The sequence below is a fragment of the Apium graveolens genome, chromosome 1, assembly GCF_009905375.1.
Source record: "Apium graveolens cultivar Ventura chromosome 1, ASM990537v1, whole genome shotgun sequence".
Lineage (NCBI taxonomy): Eukaryota > Viridiplantae > Streptophyta > Magnoliopsida > Apiales > Apiaceae > Apium > Apium graveolens.
The window spans coordinates 175062247-175081821 of record NC_133647.1 but is presented as its reverse complement, the minus strand read 5'-3'; the positions used below and the strand labels follow the sequence as shown (position 1 = coordinate 175081821).

The window sequence follows — 19575 nt, the reverse complement described above, 5'->3', positions numbered from 1 at the left end:
CATCATATCTTATCTATCCGTCTCTTAAAATTTTCAAGAAAAATTACAAGTGTTTATAAACTTGAGAAGAAAAAACTTGCGAGAATTCATGAGTGCAAGAAAAATAAATCGCGAGAGTTCATCGACATTAAAGAAATAAATTTAAGAATAATGTCGATAAGACAAAAACACAACAACAAAACGATGATAGATTTATTGAAAAGATTGTTCCAAACTAACTATACCAAAAAAGAAGATTTTTGAAGAATCACGACGGAGTCTATAATGATGACATCGAAACAGAGATGACGACGATGACAAAGATGATGAAGTGAACTGTGAAGAGCTTATCATAACAGAAAATGGGACGATTCAGTTAATCAAAAAGACAAATAATAATATTTTTTTATTTGTTTTGATAAACACTCGATTTAAAACTATTTTGAGGAGTTCCTTTTTTTATGTCAATTTTGTTATTATTATTAAAGATAAAATATAAAAATAAGAGATTTTTTCGTAAATATCCAAGTTTTACAAACTTTTTGTAAAAATACTTTCACTTTTTAAAAATATTTGTAAAAATATATTTTGTAACTTTGGAACAATTTTGCAACCACATTTGCAACATAATTTTAAAAATTATTTGCGAAAATACGTTTAGCAATTTTTTAACCACATTTGTAACATAATTTGCAACCTAAAATATAACATAGAATATAATCTGAAATACAACATAACCTAAAACAGTTTCAAAATTCAAATTAAGTGCAACATATTTTGCACCATCGTATTTTTGCAAATATTTTCAGAATTTGATAAAATGGCAAAGAATTTTACAAAATAATTGTATTTTTGATAAATTTCCTAAAAACAAATAATATATTATAATAGTCCTCATTTTTGGACTATTTTCTCATGTTGTGATTAACAGATATATCGGATCAATCTCAAAAAATATATTTTTTAATCAAATTCAATATTTTCAATATTTTCTTAAATCTTAGTTCAAACTTTGTGGAGTCGGGTTTTGTGATTTAGTAACTTGAAGAAATCGAAAAGAGGATATAAAAAAGCACACACTACAAAGGCTACTGCTATGAGCACCCGATAGATTCAAAAACCGCAAGATCCAATCTAACTCTCAACTCAAGCAGCTCTGTTTCATGAAATGAGAACAATATGGACAACAATTATAACACTGGTGTTCTTGGTTGTAATAATCTTAACATTCTCAATCCTCAAAGGCGGCGTTGATGTTCGATCCACTTTCTCCTCAATAACCCTCACTTCCTCAAACACAACAACTAATTGTGCCACCTCATCATCAACAACCCAACCACTTAAAGTATACATGTATGATTTGCCCAAACGATTCAACATAGGAATGCTTATTAGAACCCCTTATCAAGACATGCCACCTGTCACTGTTCAGACTCTACCTCCTTGGCCTAAAAATGGACTTAAAAAACAACATAGTGTTGAGTATTGGATGATGGCTTCTCTTTTGTATACTCCAATTGGTGATCAGGATAATCGAGAGGCTGTTCGAGTTTTCGACCCCGAATTGGCTGATGTTTTTTTCTTGCCATTCTTTTCTTCGCTGAGTTTTAATACTCATGGACATAATATGACTGATCCTGATACTCAATTTGATAAGCAATTGCAGGCAGGTGCCCTTCCCAAACTCGGCCTTTGTTTTTTGTTTTAATTCGTTAATTCTCGTAAATTCCTGTTTTATATGCTCCTGTTAGAGTTACTGATATGTTTCAATCACTTTGCTTGTTTCCCAAATTTTAATTAGTTGATAGTTATTTAGGTAATTTTGGCGGAATTGTTAATTGCTATTCCTTGATCACTTTGCTTGTTTCCTAAATTTTAATTAGTTGATCGGTATTTAGTTAATTTTAAGGCTCTCTCTATGTATAATTGATTAGGGGAATTGAATTATAATGTATATGGAATTTAGTCGAGGTGATGATTTGAGAATTACCTAAAGTATTAATTTAGTTTTTAAAATCTATGTATCTTTTGAGGATGCTCTAGTGAGTGGCAGTGGGATGTGTTCGTTACAACTCATTTGCAGAGCCGTGCCCGAGGGTGTGCGAGTTGTTCGACGGAACAGGGCCCTCAATCATTCTATGGCACATTTTTTTTATGTAGGTGTATATAAAGTTAAAATAAAAAAATTAGTAAACAATTTAGAATTATGATTTTTAATGTTAAAAAATGAAAATGAAAAGAAAAACGTTTGAGATATAGTATTATACACATACATAATTTTGATTGCTTTCTTGAATAAGTCAAATAAATTCTAGAAACAATAATATAAAAAATCATATTAATAAAAATAAATACTTATATCAAAAAATATTATGAGTGCCCTCCTTACGCTTCTAACAAGATAAACTCACATTGAAGTACCAATTTCAACGATTTCATTAAAATTAGTAATTTAAATATGTATACTAGTTAACTTTTTTTCTCCCTTCTCGATCGTTCAAGTAATGATTATGTTTTAAATATAAAATAAACAATAGAATGGATTTATACAAATTTAAACAGATGTACATATAAATTTAAATTTACATATATAATTTTTTATTTTTAGATAAATTTCCAATTTCTAAAATTTAATAGTTTGCGAAAACATGTTGATTATTAAATTATTAATAGTAAGTGTGCTTCAAAAAAAAACTAGAACCTAGAATGACGATTTTATGATAATTTATATCATATATTTACTTGTTTTAATATTTTACAATTTTGTTAATTTTCATTATATAATACAGTTAATTTATGCAATTTAATTGTTATATTACTTTTATAATTTACATGTTTTTTTATTTTTTCATGTATTTTTTAAAAAAGTTTAAATTATCAGGGCACTTTTTTAAAATCTTGCACAGGGCCCTCTAAATCTCAGGCACAACTCTGCTCATTTGATACTAATGTTCTTGCTTTATTTTGTAATTAAGTTAACATGGCCTTTTTTGCTGCTTTTAGTTTCAGTTCTTATCACATTTTAATATGTTTATTGTCATTGGTCGTTAGTCATGGGCTGTAATCGAGGTGACATAAGTTAACATGGGCATATGGAAATGAGAGGAGAGCATATAAATCATTTTGGAGTTTGTTTTTGGATAATGTAGACTAAGTGTTGGTTGTTTCCTGGTAAAGGTGCCATCCTTAAATTAGGTATAAATAAGAATGGCGCTTATTGGTTCTTTCATAAATTTTGTTTTTAAGTTTTGCTATATTGTAGTATTTTGCAGACTAGCTCTCACTGTTAGCCTATGTTACTCGGACTCTTCATTTTATCTTCGAGTACCTGTGTCGGACACTCGACACTTGGACATGGACACTCGGACTTGGACACTTATTTTAGGCTAAAAACATGTATATATTTCAAAATGTTGCCGAGTTACTTGGACACGTATCCATGTCGGACACTTCTAGCCGAGTCCGAGTAACATAGCTGTTAGCATGACCACTTATTGCGTAATTGTATTACCCAGCTTTATGATTTTCAATCATAATATGCCGTTTTTCAATTGATTATTTTCATTAAACAGATTATTTAATTAGATTGCTCTATATATGTCATTTGTTTGATCATTTAATGATAAAGGAGTTGTCATAAGATCTCCCTATGTTTATTCCTCCCACCCTGTAGCTTATGTTTTGGCTGCAGGGTCAGAATGGTCATGTTTTGAACTGTAAGGGAAAAAGAATGATTCATTTAAGCAGCTTTGAGTTTGGAAACTAGGGTTTGGTTGGTTCATCTAATGTAATAGATTTACTGTTGTCCAGAAACTGGAGAGTGTTGCTCATCTGTAAACTTTTATGTGTTTAGCTTTTAATTGGCGCCTATTGGAGCCCACACTTGCAAAATCACAATTTTACGGCTTTAAGTTTTAACTTATAATGTATGCTTTCTTTTCTGACCATAATTCGGTTAAACTTGCGAAAATTTTCCCTGAAAATACACCAACTCAGTGACTCTTAGCCTATCACTTTATATATCATGTAAAGCGTAAAGTATTTTCTATTTTTAAATCTCTCCCATCTCGGAAAAACATAGAAAGGCCAGGCATAGAGCGGAAAGGAATACCTTAAATGTTGCTTCAGCCTACAATATAGGACCATATCCTATTCATGTAGGACTAAACCTTTGAGAACTAGATTTACTTGGTCCTGATTTCAGGTTGACGTGCTTAAATTTTTAAGGGAATCTGACCACTGGAAGAGGTCTTCAGGACGTGATCATGTAATTCCGATGCATCATCCAAATGCTTTCAGATTTTATCGGGAGGAGGTGAATGCTTCTATTCTCATCGTTGCAGATTTTGGCCGATACTCGAAGGGCCTGTCAAATCTTAGTAAAGATGTGGTGGCCCCATATGTGCATGTAGTGGATTCATTCATGGACGATAATTCTTCGGATCCATATGAGTCACGCAAAACCCTTTTGTTCTTTCGAGGAAGAACGGAGAGGAAAGATGTATGTTCCTCTGAGAGTTAAATGATATCACCTTACATTTTTTGTCGTTCGAGCTTGAAATAAGACACGTGCACTTTGTTATATGTTGCAGGGGGGTAAAGTTCGATCGAAACTGGTTCCTATATTAAAGGATATCGAGGACGTCGTCTATGAAAATAGCTTTGTTACAGAAGAAGGCATAAATATGGTAAGATTTTCGTGTACAATTTTACACAGATATTGTATGTCTATGGAGTTTATTTCAACAGATGTTTATTATTTTACAAGTAATGGGGTTCTGTCTGTAACTCGCTTTCTCTATCTGTACCAGTCCATACATGGGATGAGGTCGTCGAAGTTTTGCCTACACCCTGCAGGAGATACTCCTTCATCCTGCCGTCTTTTTGATGCAATTGTGAGCCATTGTGTTCCTGTAATTGTGAGTGACAATATCGAGTTACCGTATGAGGATGAATTGGATTATACCGAGTTTTCAGTTGTGTTCTCTGTCGAGGAGGCATTGACACGAGATTACATGGTTAATCAACTTCGCCAGATGTCGAAAGAAAAATGGCTTGAAATGTGGAGATTGCTAAAACAAATCTCTCATCACTATGAATTCCAGTATCCTCCTAAGAAAGAAGATGCAGTGAACATGTTGTGGAGACAGATAAAGCACAAGGTTCCAGCTGCCAAATTAGCTGTACATAGAAGCAGGAGGTTAAAAGTGCCTGACTGGTGGCGTCGGAGAAGATAGCATTCTGGAAAGCATTGTACATTCATAGTCATTTATAGGTCAACCCTTTTGAAGGGGTTGGATTGTCATACACCGTCGCCAGAGTTTGTTACAGGTTGAGTAGTTCTGAGTAATCTATACTTTACTTTTTTTAAGAATACACGAAATTGAACATGAATGTCTTGCACAGCGGAAGTAGCCTATTAGTTGATTTTGTTGTTTTAAACCCTTTTTTCATTGCAATTGTGCAGTTGAGGGATACAAGATGTAGTCTCTTTAGATGGGTGAGGCACAGCATCAGTTTGCTTTATCATGAACTCATTTGCATTTGTATTAGGCATTTTGGTTTATCATTGTCCGCATCAGAAGAAAAGCACAGGGCACTAAGGGGTGTTTGGTGTTGCTAATTAACCGACTATCAGAAGTTGAATGCCACGTACATATTAATTAGAACGAGGTAGCGTTGTGTGGTATCATAATTTTATACAGCATCGTAGAACATACAAGATGGATCAAAGCAAGAACCAACAAATAGCAGCAAACTTTTCGCCATGCCTATCAACAGGAGTGTATCTAGTATAGTAGTAGCATTAATTTTATACTGCCTGCACAGAGTTACAGACCCTTGATCCCCCGATTTGTTGAATTCAGATGAAGCAACTCCTGAGCCAGAGCTGAGGTTGAAAGGTTCCTAATCTGAGTATTTCTAGTATAGTAAAACTGTAGTAGCAGTATTGTAACATTTAATAATTAAAGAATAAATAAATAAAAGAAAGTCTGGTAGAAATTTGTTAGAAAGGTAATAGAAGCGGTTGAACAAAACTTGGTTGGCCTTATTATTGTCATCTATCAAACAAGGTGTAAAGGCATCAACAATTGATGTTGCTGCTTCTGCTGCTATTCTTTGAATTTTACAAGTCACATCCATTTGGCACTCCTTCTAAGTTATTACTAGTATATTTAGCAGGGCATATAGATTGATTTCTAGTAACAAAAACATCAATATGTCCTGAGATTGGTCATGGAGCTATTAACATCCATTTTCTTGGCCTTTTTCCTACCAAACTTATTGTTTACTAATTCAGTTTTTCTTTTTCCAAAAAGAAAAACAAAGTGTCATATTCAAACTAGTTTCAGATAGTTGTTAAATATCAGAAAAGGTTCTTCTTAAGAAGTCAAGAGGCAACGGAGGCATATGTCCATGAGTATTATCGAATATTATCAGATAATAAATATTAAATAGTTATGTTTAGTTAAAACACCATCATGTCTAAATTGAAGTTTCTGTTTAGATAGGAATGGTGGTGATTAACAAAGGACTGCTGACATATATTATGATAATTATATTTGATGATTATTTAAAAATGGGGTGGGGCGACCAACTTGCCCACCTCTAGCTTCTTTTCTTGGGCTGTAACGATGGAGACAAGTTTGCAGCAGTGAGTGAGTATATAATAATATTCTAAAGTTTTGTCCTTAATCCTTTTAGATTCTCAATTGGTACAGGAAGCCAAAATATTAGTGTATGTGAACTTAGGGGCGGATGCAGAAATTAATTTTCAGGGGATACCGAGTATATTTTGGGAAGATACCTTTATATATTTCAATTGTTGGGGCACTTTCATATATTATATATTTTTTAAGGGGCACACGTGCCCGTGCCCCTTGGTAGAAATTTATATGCCTTTCCGAATCTCTGTCTGCATGATAGTTTCATTTAAAATGTATATATATAAGTTGTAACTTAGTTGCAATAGAAATAGCAGCAGGCCGAGTGGAGGGAGCCTCGTTTCCGTCCCTACTCTTTCTTCTACTATGTCTCGAAAGTGTGCTTATGCTCCCCCCTCCGTTGTTTCTACTGGTACTTTGTGTTCTTTCTTTATTATTATTAAACTTGTTCTATGTTTTATTTTATATTTCATTGTGTATTTGATCTTCATATTGGATTTTCAAGAACATAAGAATAGCTGAAGTTCATTTAAGTATATGCATGTAGTTGAATCTGTCTTTGTTAAGGAGGATCCATCTCTAGTTTTCTCTTCCAATTCAACTTTCAAAGAGGACTGTCAGGTTATTGGTAACATATTATGTTTGCTAGACGATGATTTTTTGTCAACCAAATTAATAGGCATCAATAGGCGACGCTGTTTTGCTGCTCATTGACAGTGTTCCCTACTTGAGAAATTTGGTATGAGAATGCAAATAATAGCTTCACTAAGACTGATGGCACGAAAGAAAATTTAGATTATATGTTTAATGTTCTCTAATACTGTATTGATGTTGTTTAAGAGCCAGATGGTTGACAATACTAGCCTAAGAAAAGAAATTTTATCTGGTTGACTGCAGATGATGCAACATGTGGCGCGCCAATGTGGATGGGGAAGGGCTTAACTTGTGTTTGTTTCAAGTCAAAGGGAAATTATCGACGAATGTGCATCAACTTGACACCTTCTCAGGCAAGTGTCTACATACTCATTTACTTCTTATGTTCCCAGGAGTAGGAAAAAATGTACATAAATAATTGAAATAACTGTGAAGTGCTATAGAGCACAGGATGTGATGTGTAGTCCGAATTTTTTTAACCCAAAGATATTAAAGCACAGTGATTTAATCGGAAAATGGTAATCAATTCCTTAAGAGGTTCCAAGTGCAAAACTTTATAAAAATCCCTCTGTCGAATAGCTAAAGCAACTCCTACTATCTTTTCCTCTGCCCATCCTTGACATTTAAAATTTGGACAATCAATTGCCAGAATTTTATATCTACACCATGGTCCGTTGGTGATGGATCTGTGGGGAATTGGCACTGATGAGTTCACTTACAAATAGAAGATTGTGTCCAATATGTGGATTCTCTCTTGAATGATACTAGTGTGAGACAGGACATCCATTATAAACACATTTAAAAAGTTGCTACCTGACTTGTGGGTTATTCTTAGGCAATATGCGTGAAATTAAACTGAAGACGTGTTGATTTAAATAAATTTAACGGTTTATGTTTCAATTGTGGCTGCTCTTGATCTTCAGGAGGAGCGACTGAAAAGGTTGAAACATAGGATGAAAGTGTATTTTGATACCTCTAGGTCCGAACATCGGGTGAGTTTTTGTTAACTGATTCTGTCATAGTTCTTATTCATGTTGTCTAGATTCATTTTTTACCTAGATATTTTCTGCTAAACTCAATACAATATCTGAAGGAGTGGCCATATTACAGAGTCTAAAAAAATAAGAAATTTGGAAATAACCTAATTTATACTTCTCTGTCAACTTAAAAGTCGGTTTGCATATTTTATGTGAACTAATGCTGATATCAAAACTTTACGGGGATAGGAAACTCTGAGAGCTCTATGGTATGCTACTTTCCCAGGAAGGGAATTACATAATTTAGTATCTGATCAATGGAAAGAGATGGGATGGCAAGGAAGAGACCCGTCAACTGATTTCAGGTTCCTCGTCTGCTAAATTAGTTTTTAAAATCTTCTGTTTAATATATCAATCCAAAGTACGATTGAACACTTTGTTTTTTGATACATATGATATCATTAATAACTAGAGGAGCTGGATTCATATCTTTGGAGAACCTGCTGTTTTTTGCCAAGACGTTTTCTGTAAGTACCCTATCTTTCAATGGAGGATTGTTATTTATTAAAATATGTCAGCCTTTTCAATCTTAACTGGTTCCTATATGCATGTCTTTTAGATAGATATTTTCATGACAACCATGCAATAGCCAATTATTGTGGTCAATAGTGGAACACTGAAGTACCAGAATTTGTTGTACTTCATCTCTTTGTTGTATTGGGTATATGTTAAAATTTCGCAGGTTTGTAAAGAGTAACACGTGCCATTTGGAACTGCAGAAAACTTTCCAGAATCTACTGAAAAAGCAAGGTGGCAAAAGAGCTACTTGGGAGTATCCATTTGCAGTTGCTGGTGTGAATATTACATTCATGATCATGCAAATGCTTGAGCTGCATAGTAGTAAGGCTTACACCTTTATCCCAGTCTTGGTAAATTATTTATTAATTTTTATGGCATTTGCAAAATAAAGATCGGTCATTGTTTTGATCTGCATAGAGCTAAATGGATAGTCGAACTTTATTTTGTTCTTTGCTGATACATGATAGCCTAATTGAAATGGAGTTGCTAATGCAAGCTTGTTAAAAAATTTCAGCAAAGCCCACGTCTTCGGCTAGATCAGTTTTGATTCAGATGTTGTCAGGTAACTGCAACTTTTATACGGTAACTTGGTCACAATGTTAATTTCAGAAAGAGAGGAAGTTAAGTAAGCCTGCTTAATAAATATAAAGCAAATCTCGTATCTAAACCCTAAAGAATCTGTTACCTGTTGCACATACTGAAATATACAATTACAAACTGAAAATTAGTAAAACCTTGATGCTTTTTCAGAGAGTGAGTGGGCCTTTGACTTGCTTTACTGTGTGGCTTTTGTGGTCATGGACAAACAGTGGCTGAAGAGAAATGCAACATATATGGAATTCAATGTAAGCTAACTTGTTACCATACTTGTTCCAACATATATACATTCTCTTCTAAAACTTTGTTGTTACAAATGTATGTGTTACTAAGTTTATACAAATTGGACTGGGAGCTTAAGACCTGCAATTTTGATGATGCTGGTGCTTCTATGTTCTGTAAATTATCTAATTGCAACGCATGTGTTGTAGGATGTATTGAAGTCCACCCGCTTTCAGCTGGAAAAAGAACTACTTATGGAAGGCGTATTACGAATTGAGGACATGCCTTCTTACAGTCTTCTCTGTTAATATATAAAATGTATATAATTGCCTAGCATGTCATACAGATTGGAGTTGTACATTAACTTACTGCAACGTTGCTACTTTCTAAACTAAAATGCAGACAAGCTTGATCTTAACCTCACTTGTCTGGCACTAATTTTCTGTTGAAATGAAATATGATTTTACAATAATTGCTTCTGCATCTACTCTTCATTCCTGGAATAAGCTGCAAGTTATTTGCAGATTAGAGATGAATAAGTTAGAAATTCCCAGCTTGTTTTGTATTCGAAAGTCTTGGTCACAATTGCGTAATTTTCACATTATAAGGTTTTTGAATTTGGTCAAGTCGCTTGAATGTCCTGCCAAGTGCAGACTAACAAGTACGAAAATGGGAAATACTATAAATCTTGCTACTGCAGAGTCTGCAGTACTACTTACACGATGAACTAGTGCAGCTACTGTATGTGAGAGCAACTTCACACCCTTTTATGGGCATTGATGTATCAGATAACCTTATAATGACAGAGACGCTCTGTATGATAATAATCACTTACGATTGATTATTAGTAAATTAATTGATGTTAATATCGTTGAGCACCTGTAATCTAACACCTAAAGTTCAACTTGATTCAGAAGGTTCTTCAGAGACAGAGACTGCTCATTTCTATACTCATATTAGAAAGTTAAGCTAGGTGGAATGTTATCTCAGCATGAGATCATGTGCTGCTCATTTGATAATCATGTCATAATAAAAATAACAACAAAGAATAGAGATTCAAGCTTATTGTAAATTGTGGACTTGCATGTCGCAAATGATATGATTTTGATCTTAATTAAGGACTGAAATAACATTACATAGTTTGATCCTTAGTCAAGACAGAATGAAGGTAAAAATAATATCTAATTTATGACACAAAAAATGGGAATGCAGCTGATATCAACTGTCGTATATGGTGTCATGGTCTGAAAATGGAGACTGCAGAGTACTCAGCATGGTGAAACAATCATCAAGCTCTGTTATCAGTGCTTCCGAATCAAGTTCCTGATAAATCCCGTACATAACGTCTGAAATTTAATACTGCCTCTGATCCGAAATATAAGGCACGGTACGCTACTTTACATCTTAATAAAAAGACTACTACTCGATATTTTGGCCAAAGGGAGCAAGAACCATAGTAATAATGACATCTCACAATTAAATTTGTATCAATAATTAAAGAACTTGGCCTAAGAAAAACACACACTGTAGGATAAAAGAAAAAAGATCCTTGAAGCCAAAGCTTCACTATCACCAAACTTTGTAGCCTTATCTTTCAAGTGAATATCTACAACCATAGTTCCCACCCTTTTTTTCTCCCTCCTTTTTTTCTATTCCTTTTCTAAAAAAAATTGAGGAAAAACATTGGCAACAACTTAGATTTCTTTTATGTGCTTCAACATTCAGTGTGCAGTCTCATATGGGATCATCTGGTACACCAATGGCAACAAGAAATTCTGCACTGCTGGAAAAATCCTGCGGATATTTGCTTCAAGAATTAAAGGTAAGAAATTTGTTAATTGTCCATGGATAGTAATTCTCTTACTTTTCAAACATATTGTACATTTTTGCTACCTATACAGATTATATGGAATGAAGTTGGTGAAGATCAGTGTGATAGGGAAAAGATTTTACTAGGCCTAGAGCAGGAGTGCCTAGAGGTCTACAGAAAAAAAGTGGACAGTGCAAACAGTTCGAGAGCACAACTACACCGGGAACTAGCTGAATCAGAGGCTGAATTTACACAGCTTCTACTATCACTTGGTGAACATCCTCTCCCTAGACGGGTAACTTTCTTCGCTTTGTTTTTTCTAGCACAGGTTAATTTAGTACTAAAGCAGCATGACTATAGACCTCATGTTGCAACCCCACCCGCACAATGAAACAAGAAGTCCAAAAAAAAAAGTAAAGACAAGAAGTAGGGCTGTAATTCGAGCCGAGTCGAGCCGAGTTCGAGTTTTTTACAGTCGAGTTCGAGCTTTTTTTATCGAGTCGAGTCGAGCCTGAAAATAATCGACCCTGAATTGTGTGTTCGAGCTTGGCTCGGGTAATACACGAGCCGAGTTCGAGCAGTCCGCGAGTTTTCGAACATAACGAGTTTTCGAGTTTAACGAGTTTTTAACGAGTTTATCGAGTTTTTTCACATATTTTCGAGTTTATCGAGTTTTTCAAGTTATCGAGTCCTTATCGAGTTTATCGAGCCTACGAGTTTATCGAGTTTTTAACATGTTTTCGAGTTATCGGGTTCTTATCGAATTATTCGAGTGTTATTTTTACATTCGTAAAAATATTTCTTTTTTGAAATTTAGACTTATAATTTAAAAACATTAGTTTCACTATTAATAACAATAGATAAATGTTCAAAATAACATACATGTGTTCTGAGGTAAATCTAACAACATATTCAAATACATGTATAAACTAGAAAACAAATAACAACCTTTGTTAGTATAATTTTTCAAATCATCTATTTTATTAACTTTGTTTAACTCTATCTTCATATTTCTTAAAAATGTATTTATTTTTCTATATTGTATATTGTATATCTTATATATATGATAAATAAAGTAAAATGATAATTTTATTATTGTCGGGATTCGGGGCAGAAAAGTAATTTTTATCTTTTTTAAAACAAAAGTATGCAATAGACATTAAATCATTAATAAATAACAATTATAAAAATAATAATTTTAATTAATAGCAATACATCATAATAAAACTTTTTTTGGTGTAATTTATATCATAGTTGTATAATATACCTATTAACTTATCACTAAATTGTAAATTTAGATCTAACTAGTTGACATCTCAATTAGAATTTAGACAACTATCAAAAGTATGAATCGAATTTATAATAAAATATCAATATAGTATTAATACATTATTACTATAAAGGACCGTTAGATTTTGAAATAAATGATAACTTTTGAATCTAAAATAAAGGAATATTCTATAGATTCATGATTTAAACAATACTACACTAAATTTCAGGATTTATGTATCACTATTACAATGTTAAGTGTTAAGTTTGTTAATCAAATATGGTAAGAATCGTAATGAGGTTATGAAAGACATGATTAGTATATTAAGGTTGACCAAAAAAACACCCTTGAGTAGAAAAAAGGACAATATATAGGAATGCATCTGAACTTTGAAGCAACCGATTGAAAAAAAAATGCAAACATTTTCAAACAAATAAAAATAGGAAAGGGGTCCCCTCAAATATAGACAAAGTGACAAAGGACTACCAATATCAAATTACATATACATATCGAGAAAAAATTATCAATCATGTAAATAACAAATATATAAAGACATAAGTCATATTAATAATATAAGTAAATAAAATATCATTAATCATGTAAATAACAAATAAAAATAGCATCAAGTTATATTAATGGAAAAAAATAAAAATATAGAAAAACATAAGTAATATAATAACATAAGTAATAACATATATAAAAAATAAAAATATTTATAAAATATAAAAAAATTAACCGAGTTCGAGTCGAGTTCGAGTTCGAGTTTATCGAGTCGAGCTCGAGTTCACTCGACTCGGCTCGAGTTTTTAATCGAGCCTAAAATCTCGTTCGAGCTCGAGCTCGATAACGAGTTCGAGTCGAGTCGAGCCGAGTTAATCGAGTCGAGTTCAAGTCGAGCTCAAAAAAGCTCGGCTCGAATTACAGCCCTAACAAGAAGCAAGTCTATGTAACAGATCATATATTTCAAAGTATAACAAGTTGAGAAATATCAATTTGAGATTATGTTATAGTAGCAAAAAAGAGTTAATGTAATCAGAAAACTGGATTAGAGAAATGCCTGGATGCACAAATTTCAGTTTTAGAGCTTCCTCCAGATAGATAAAATGTCTAGAGTATGCTTTGTTCAACAATTTGGTTGCCTGCAGTTTATAGATCAACTTAAAAAAACCCAAGTTTAACACCAGGTTCCAGTTCAATAAAGTGCTTTCATCTTAAGACCATCTACATGACTTGAGTCATATGATTATAATTAATATCTATTTGGTAATTAATAAAACACCTTTATAGCTCGACTTTAGAACTAATTTTGCGTAAGGATCTTTCTTCTATGACAGCCAGAGAAAATGAGAGGTGCTTTGAAGGAGCAAATAGGTTTAATAACACCAGCTCTGCAGGAGATGCAACTGCGAAAGCAAGAGAGATTAAAGCAATTTCAAGCTGTGCAAGGACAAATTCAGAAAATTTTAGCAGAAATAGCAGGTGAGTCAGAATACGAAACTGCACCTTCGCATGTTTTAACAAATGAGAAAGATCTTTCGCTAAAGAAGCTCGAGGAATACCAATGTGAACTACAAAGGCTTCAAAAGGAAAAGGTAATAAGAATTCTCATGGATTAAAATCATTTGGGGGTTGAATCTTATAACAGTAAATCATACTTACTCTGTTTTCTTCATTTGACAGAATGACAGACTTCAAAGAGTAAACATACATCTGAGCACAATTCAGAACTTATCGTCCACATTAGGAATGGATTCCTACTTAACTGTCACAAAAGTTCACCCAAGTCTAAATGAGCTATCTGGATTGTCAAAGAATATATCTGACAGTATTTTGGCTAAGCTCAGTAGCTGTGTGGAGTCTCTTGAAGCAGAAAAGAAAATTCGGCTTAAAAAGGTAGTATTTGTGCATTTACTTTCGAAATGTATGTGATCTTAAAGACAGGAACTTCGACATCCATAAGTACAGTTTCTTCGATTCTTATATGATTTAGAAGACAAAATCTCAAAAATAAGGACCAGCAAATCAAGGGACTCATCAGTACAAGTACAAATCGTAAAATACACTAAGACACTTCATTTAACCTCATAGCATAAACAACTCTATCTCCATGCTTCTTTAATAGACAGACCTGCCTAAAATTAGGCATAACTTGTTGGGAAGAAAAACATTGGCAGAATATAGACCTCTTTTCATGAAAAGTTGCTATTTTGCAGCTTCATCATCTAGGTAAAGCATTGACAAATTTGTGGAATCTCATGGACACACCTTATAGATATCGTCAATTGTTTTCCCATGTAACAAGTTTGTTGTCAACGTCATCTGCTGAAATCTTGGATCCCAGAAGCCTCACTACAGATTTGATCCAGCAGGTTAGTACACTTGAGGGTCAGTATTTAACAATTGCAATCTAAAACTGATAAGTTTTATTTAATTATTGTAAGGCTGAGGTTGAAGTCAAGAGATTAGATCAACAAAAAACAACTAAGATGAAAGAGCTTTTTGTAAACAAACAAATTGAGCTAGAGGAGGTTTGCAAAAGATCACACATGGAGATTCCTTCACAACCTGAGATGGACAACGTAATGAATTTGATAAACTCAGGTGAACCATCTTTATATCGCATCCATGTAGATTGTATTTCTTTAAAAAAAACATTCTGAACTGACAAAAGCATGCTAAAGGTGTGATCGATTATGCTGATCTGCTCACGAGCATGGATAAACAAATACAGAGAGCAGAAGAAGAAGCTTTTAGTAGGAAAAGTATAATGGAGAAAGTGGAGAAGTGGATATTAGCATGTGATGAAGAGCGGTGGCTAGAAGAATACATGACAGTCAGTTTTTTAAAATGTTTGCATCCGATATTATCCAGTCAAATGATACAAGTACAATAACAACTTTTTATGTTCCATAAAATGTTTTACAGGATGAGAATCGCTATTCAGTAAGCAGAGGCGCACACAAAAATCTGAAAAGAGCAGAACGTGCCCGGGTTATGGTTAATAAAATACCTAGTAAGGCCAGTAAGCCAATATAATTTTTGCAAGTTAAAGTATCAAAAAGGTATAACACTACAACTTTCTAGGTGGCAATTTTGCTGGACTAGACAATTGATTACTAGAATGATGATAGGGTACGGAAAATTTATACTGCAAATCGTTAGTTCATATAATTAACAGAATAGATAAAAGCTAAAGCATTTGCGAATTAAATAAGAGTACAGAAATTAGAACTGTATGAGCTTGGCAAAATCCAAGGCATTATAAGTCCACAAATATACCTTGTACAGGAATTTCAGTAACCTGATAAGTTCTTGAACATAATTTTAATGTAATTATTATTATGCAGGTTTGATGAACTTGCTAATAGCCAAAATTAAGGGCTGGGAAGAAGAACGAAATAAAGTCTTCATATATGACCAGGTAATGCTAATTTAAGGGTACTTAAGAACACACTACATGCATAATATGTGTAAATTTATCAAATTTCACATGTATTTACTAAAAGATTGATATTCTAAATGCGTAGACTAGAAGGCAAAAAATACCATTTTGATAAAAATGCTCTGCTGTGGATAGATAAGGTAATGTTTCTAGGACTCACAATCATTGACAAAGTAAACACTTCATAATTCACATTGAACAAGACTTCAAAGCAGCCTATTCAAATTGCTTTATAAATGCACAGTTTTGCATTTTTCAGTTAGTGTCAAACTGACAGCAAAAAAGGTGGGCTGACCTAATTTTCATTCAAGGTCCAAACTCCAAAATTTTGATGAAATCCGGTTAATGGCATTGCACAACAAAAGACCTACGAACTTATGGCATAAGCAGAGACACAAGTCAAGTTATACATAAAGTGCTCATACTTGTTTACATAGATGCCATTTATGTATACATTAATTCTGCAGCCTTTTTCATTAGTAGGACAGGCATGCTCATTGCTAATTCATTACAAATGCTTATAACTGATAGGCTTCCAAATGCATGTGTTTCTAAGCTTAATGCGCTAATAGAGATGCTTTTCTTATCAGATTCCCCTATTGGTAATGTTAGAAGAATACAATGTGTCGAGGCAAGAAAAGGAGGACGAGAAGAAAAGGCAGAAGGTTCGAATATATATTTATTGATTTTATTTAATAATTTAACACAAACAAAAACCTCTATTGTTAAAATTCTTGTTTATAATTAGCAGCTTATAATCATGAACATGAATAATAAAACAATAACAGATGAAAACATCACAATTTTTATAAATACGTTATGTCCTTAAATGAAGCAATTTCTTTCATAGGAAAAGAAAAAGGTGCAAAACCTGGGATTTGAACAAGAAAGTTTGTTTGGGCCCAGGCCAGGCACAGGCAATCGGATTCTTCCTGACAGAAGCATATGTAGAAGCCATAGCAACGCAGCACCTCTAGAAAGAAGAATTAGTTTGAGTATACAACAGTTGGGATCAAGCAACAACTATTCACCAACTCAAGGGATCCTTTCTATAAAGGAAGGAAAGAAAGGAAATCAACTTAAGAAATTTGCTCGCAGTACTACTGCTTCTTATTTTAAGGAAGAAACAATAACTATGGTTTGAACATTTTCTTGGCCCTTATCGCCCTGAATACTTAAACCCATGTGTACGGATACACATCTAAATAATTAATTGTAGGTAGCACAAGGTAGAGGGTGTTTGTCGACTGAGAGACTGATTTGCAGAAGAATAAATCATTTTGTAATAGATATTAGTCAAAATAATCCTTAAGAGACATCTAGGTATAATGTCATAGCATTGAAACAATGGCAAACTGTAAGGGAGTCTTTTTCCATAATAGACTTCTTTGTATCAAGCTGGCCAATATGTTTGGGGATTGAATATGTAATAAGGCCTTCCTTCTGCTTTACTCAAAACTAGTCTTTGTTATGTCTATAATCTATATACACACGAATATCACGTTCTACTCAAACATCTTGTTGGTTGTAGGCACAATCAAGTTATACCCAGTGAAAGCATAAATGAAAAGTACAATAGAGGTAGACACAATTCTGCAAAATATGTGAAGTATATAAAATATGTCGTTCTACTCATTGAACGGAATATGTGATTCGAATTCTAATTTATTTTGCTACTTTTCCTCTTCCTAAGGGAATACAAAACTGTTATTGCAGCTACAAGTCACTACAAGTAATGGTATATCCCAAGGAGAAAGCAGCAAAATCAAGTGCAAGGAACGAAACGTTTACAACAAATGTGGAGACAATTATCAAATAAATTGCCAATGATCTGAAATGTTAGGTATACCATTAACTAATTGGTCTCGAGACAGTACAAGAAACACTACGGAGAACAAAATTGCATAACCAGCACATTCAATTGCATCCAATCGACAAATTAACACATTACTAACACACAATAAATTAAAAGCATTAAAAAAATGCATTTCACATATTAAAAGTCGAGACCACAAATATTTGAAAACCAGACAGACTACAAATTAGGGGCAATTAATGAAAAGGGTGCTAAGAACCCTTATTAAAAAACTGATCGATACGACGAGTGCCAAACGGAAGTGCCTTCTCATCAGAGCGAGAACTTGAAGGCTCAGTTACTCCTGCTCCTGTTGGTGAATTCTTGGAAGGCATTAGAAGCGAATCAAGTAGAAACTCAGAGGTAGGCTGGTGTCTCTTAACAGCAATTCTGAGGTGCTCCAGATTAACAGTCTTGCGCTTCTTGTCGATGGCAATTTGTGCGGATCTTTTGGCAAGCGATTCGAGGAAGAGATCGAGAGAGCAAGAAACGAGAAACAAGGCTTCAGAGTTGATCTTGTTGATGTCTTTGTCTAGTTTCATCATTCTTTTTACCCGACCCGATGGGAATGTTGGGTGTATTATCTCATCTGCTGATGCTGCTTGCTCCTCTGCCATTTTCAATTCAGGTTTTGGGGATTGTTGTGTTTTGGGAATTTATTGGGGCTCATCTTACAAATGAAGCGGGAGTTTTTCTCTCTTTTTGTGGAGGGAAATTTTAGATTAAAGTGTCTCGAAAAATAGCTCATTTTGATTAATAAAATTAAGTTAAAACTATATTCGATTATTAATGGGGAGATTAATCCTCGATAATATATCCTATTTAAATATATTCGCAAATAAAATCAGTCAGATTTATAATTAGTTATGTCGAGTTTTTTTCGTTATATTCGAGTTGCAGAAAACTGTCGGATTTTACATAAAGTTGCATATAATTATAATATTTTTTGAAAATTAAAAAATATGATAATATTTTTATTTTATTTTTGAACTTGAATATTTTTTAAGAAAGCACTTGAAAGTTCTTCATTTTATATATAATTCACAAAATTGAATTTATGATCTTATTTTAGTATCTTTCACGCATATTATGATCGTATATTTGTTCAGCGACGTAATGGAACTTGTGGCAGTCCTCTACTAAAAGTGTTTTATTTTTAGGTTGCAACCATATTTGTTGGATAGTACTCATAGAACATATTATGACTAGTTTCAATGAGAGAACCATTTTTTTAATTCTCCATATGTTGATCTCTCTAATAAAAAATGAAATACAACTAGTCTTTCAGTTTACATTAACCGTTTTACCATCTCAGCATACAAGTAGATGCATATTATGAGTTGGATTAATATATAGAAATGGATTTGACATGTATGAAATGGGTTTGGTAGAAATTTTGAGTAAATGGAAGGGAGATGTATGTGTTTATTTTTTATCAAACAATGGCGCCACATCTATTTTTACTCTGTTACTTGACCAAAAGAGAGGGAATATTGCCGTTCATTCTTTCACTCACAAGTCAAAT

The 19575-nt window shown here is 33.4% G+C and overlaps 4 protein-coding genes across 5 annotated transcripts; 3 read left to right on the top strand and 1 right to left on the bottom strand.

Moving 5' to 3' along the window:
- The first annotated feature begins 1020 nt into the window (after positions 1 to 1020).
- On the top strand, positions 1021 to 6101 carry LOC141671633 (putative arabinosyltransferase ARAD1). 2 transcript variants are annotated; one of them, XR_012555190.1, is made up of 5 exons: positions 1021 to 1645; positions 4184 to 4480; positions 4572 to 4667; positions 4791 to 5310; positions 5447 to 6101. XR_012555190.1 is itself a non-coding variant. In XM_074477912.1 (4 exons), exons 1-4 carry the CDS (start codon positions 1148 to 1150, stop codon positions 5214 to 5216), a joined length of 1317 nt encoding a protein of 438 aa, XP_074334013.1. In that variant the 5' UTR covers positions 1021 to 1147; the 3' UTR covers positions 5217 to 5406. The 2 variants fall into 2 exon arrangements, 1 of the variants encoding a protein (XP_074334013.1); XM_074477912.1 differs by lacking the exon at positions 5447 to 6101 and having other exon boundaries at positions 4791 to 5406.
- Positions 6102 to 6201: 100 nt separating this feature from the next.
- LOC141722076 (uncharacterized) lies at positions 6202 to 10134 on the top strand. The gene is made up of 9 exons (XM_074525022.1): positions 6202 to 7056; positions 7542 to 7651; positions 8222 to 8290; positions 8525 to 8640; positions 8748 to 8802; positions 9055 to 9175; positions 9369 to 9416; positions 9605 to 9699; positions 9883 to 10134. The coding sequence occupies exons 1-9, from the start codon at positions 7011 to 7013 to the stop codon at positions 9979 to 9981; spliced, it is 759 nt and encodes a 252-aa protein (XP_074381123.1). The 5' UTR covers positions 6202 to 7010; the 3' UTR covers positions 9982 to 10134.
- A 1120-nt stretch (positions 10135 to 11254) lies between these two features.
- On the top strand, positions 11255 to 17588 carry LOC141671626 (65-kDa microtubule-associated protein 8). The gene is made up of 11 exons (XM_074477907.1): positions 11255 to 11495; positions 11575 to 11778; positions 14088 to 14345; positions 14434 to 14646; positions 14967 to 15122; positions 15195 to 15354; positions 15435 to 15586; positions 15679 to 15766; positions 16101 to 16174; positions 16786 to 16860; positions 17046 to 17588. Exons 1-11 carry the CDS (start codon positions 11412 to 11414, stop codon positions 17337 to 17339), a joined length of 1758 nt encoding a protein of 585 aa, XP_074334008.1. The 5' UTR covers positions 11255 to 11411; the 3' UTR covers positions 17340 to 17588.
- A 431-nt stretch (positions 17589 to 18019) lies between these two features.
- On the bottom strand, positions 18020 to 18734 carry LOC141722060 (DNA polymerase epsilon subunit C). The gene has a single exon (XM_074525021.1). The coding sequence runs from the start codon at positions 18665 to 18667 to the stop codon at positions 18263 to 18265; it is 405 nt and encodes a 134-aa protein (XP_074381122.1). The 5' UTR covers positions 18668 to 18734; the 3' UTR covers positions 18020 to 18262.
- Positions 18735 to 19575: the final 841 nt, after the last annotated feature.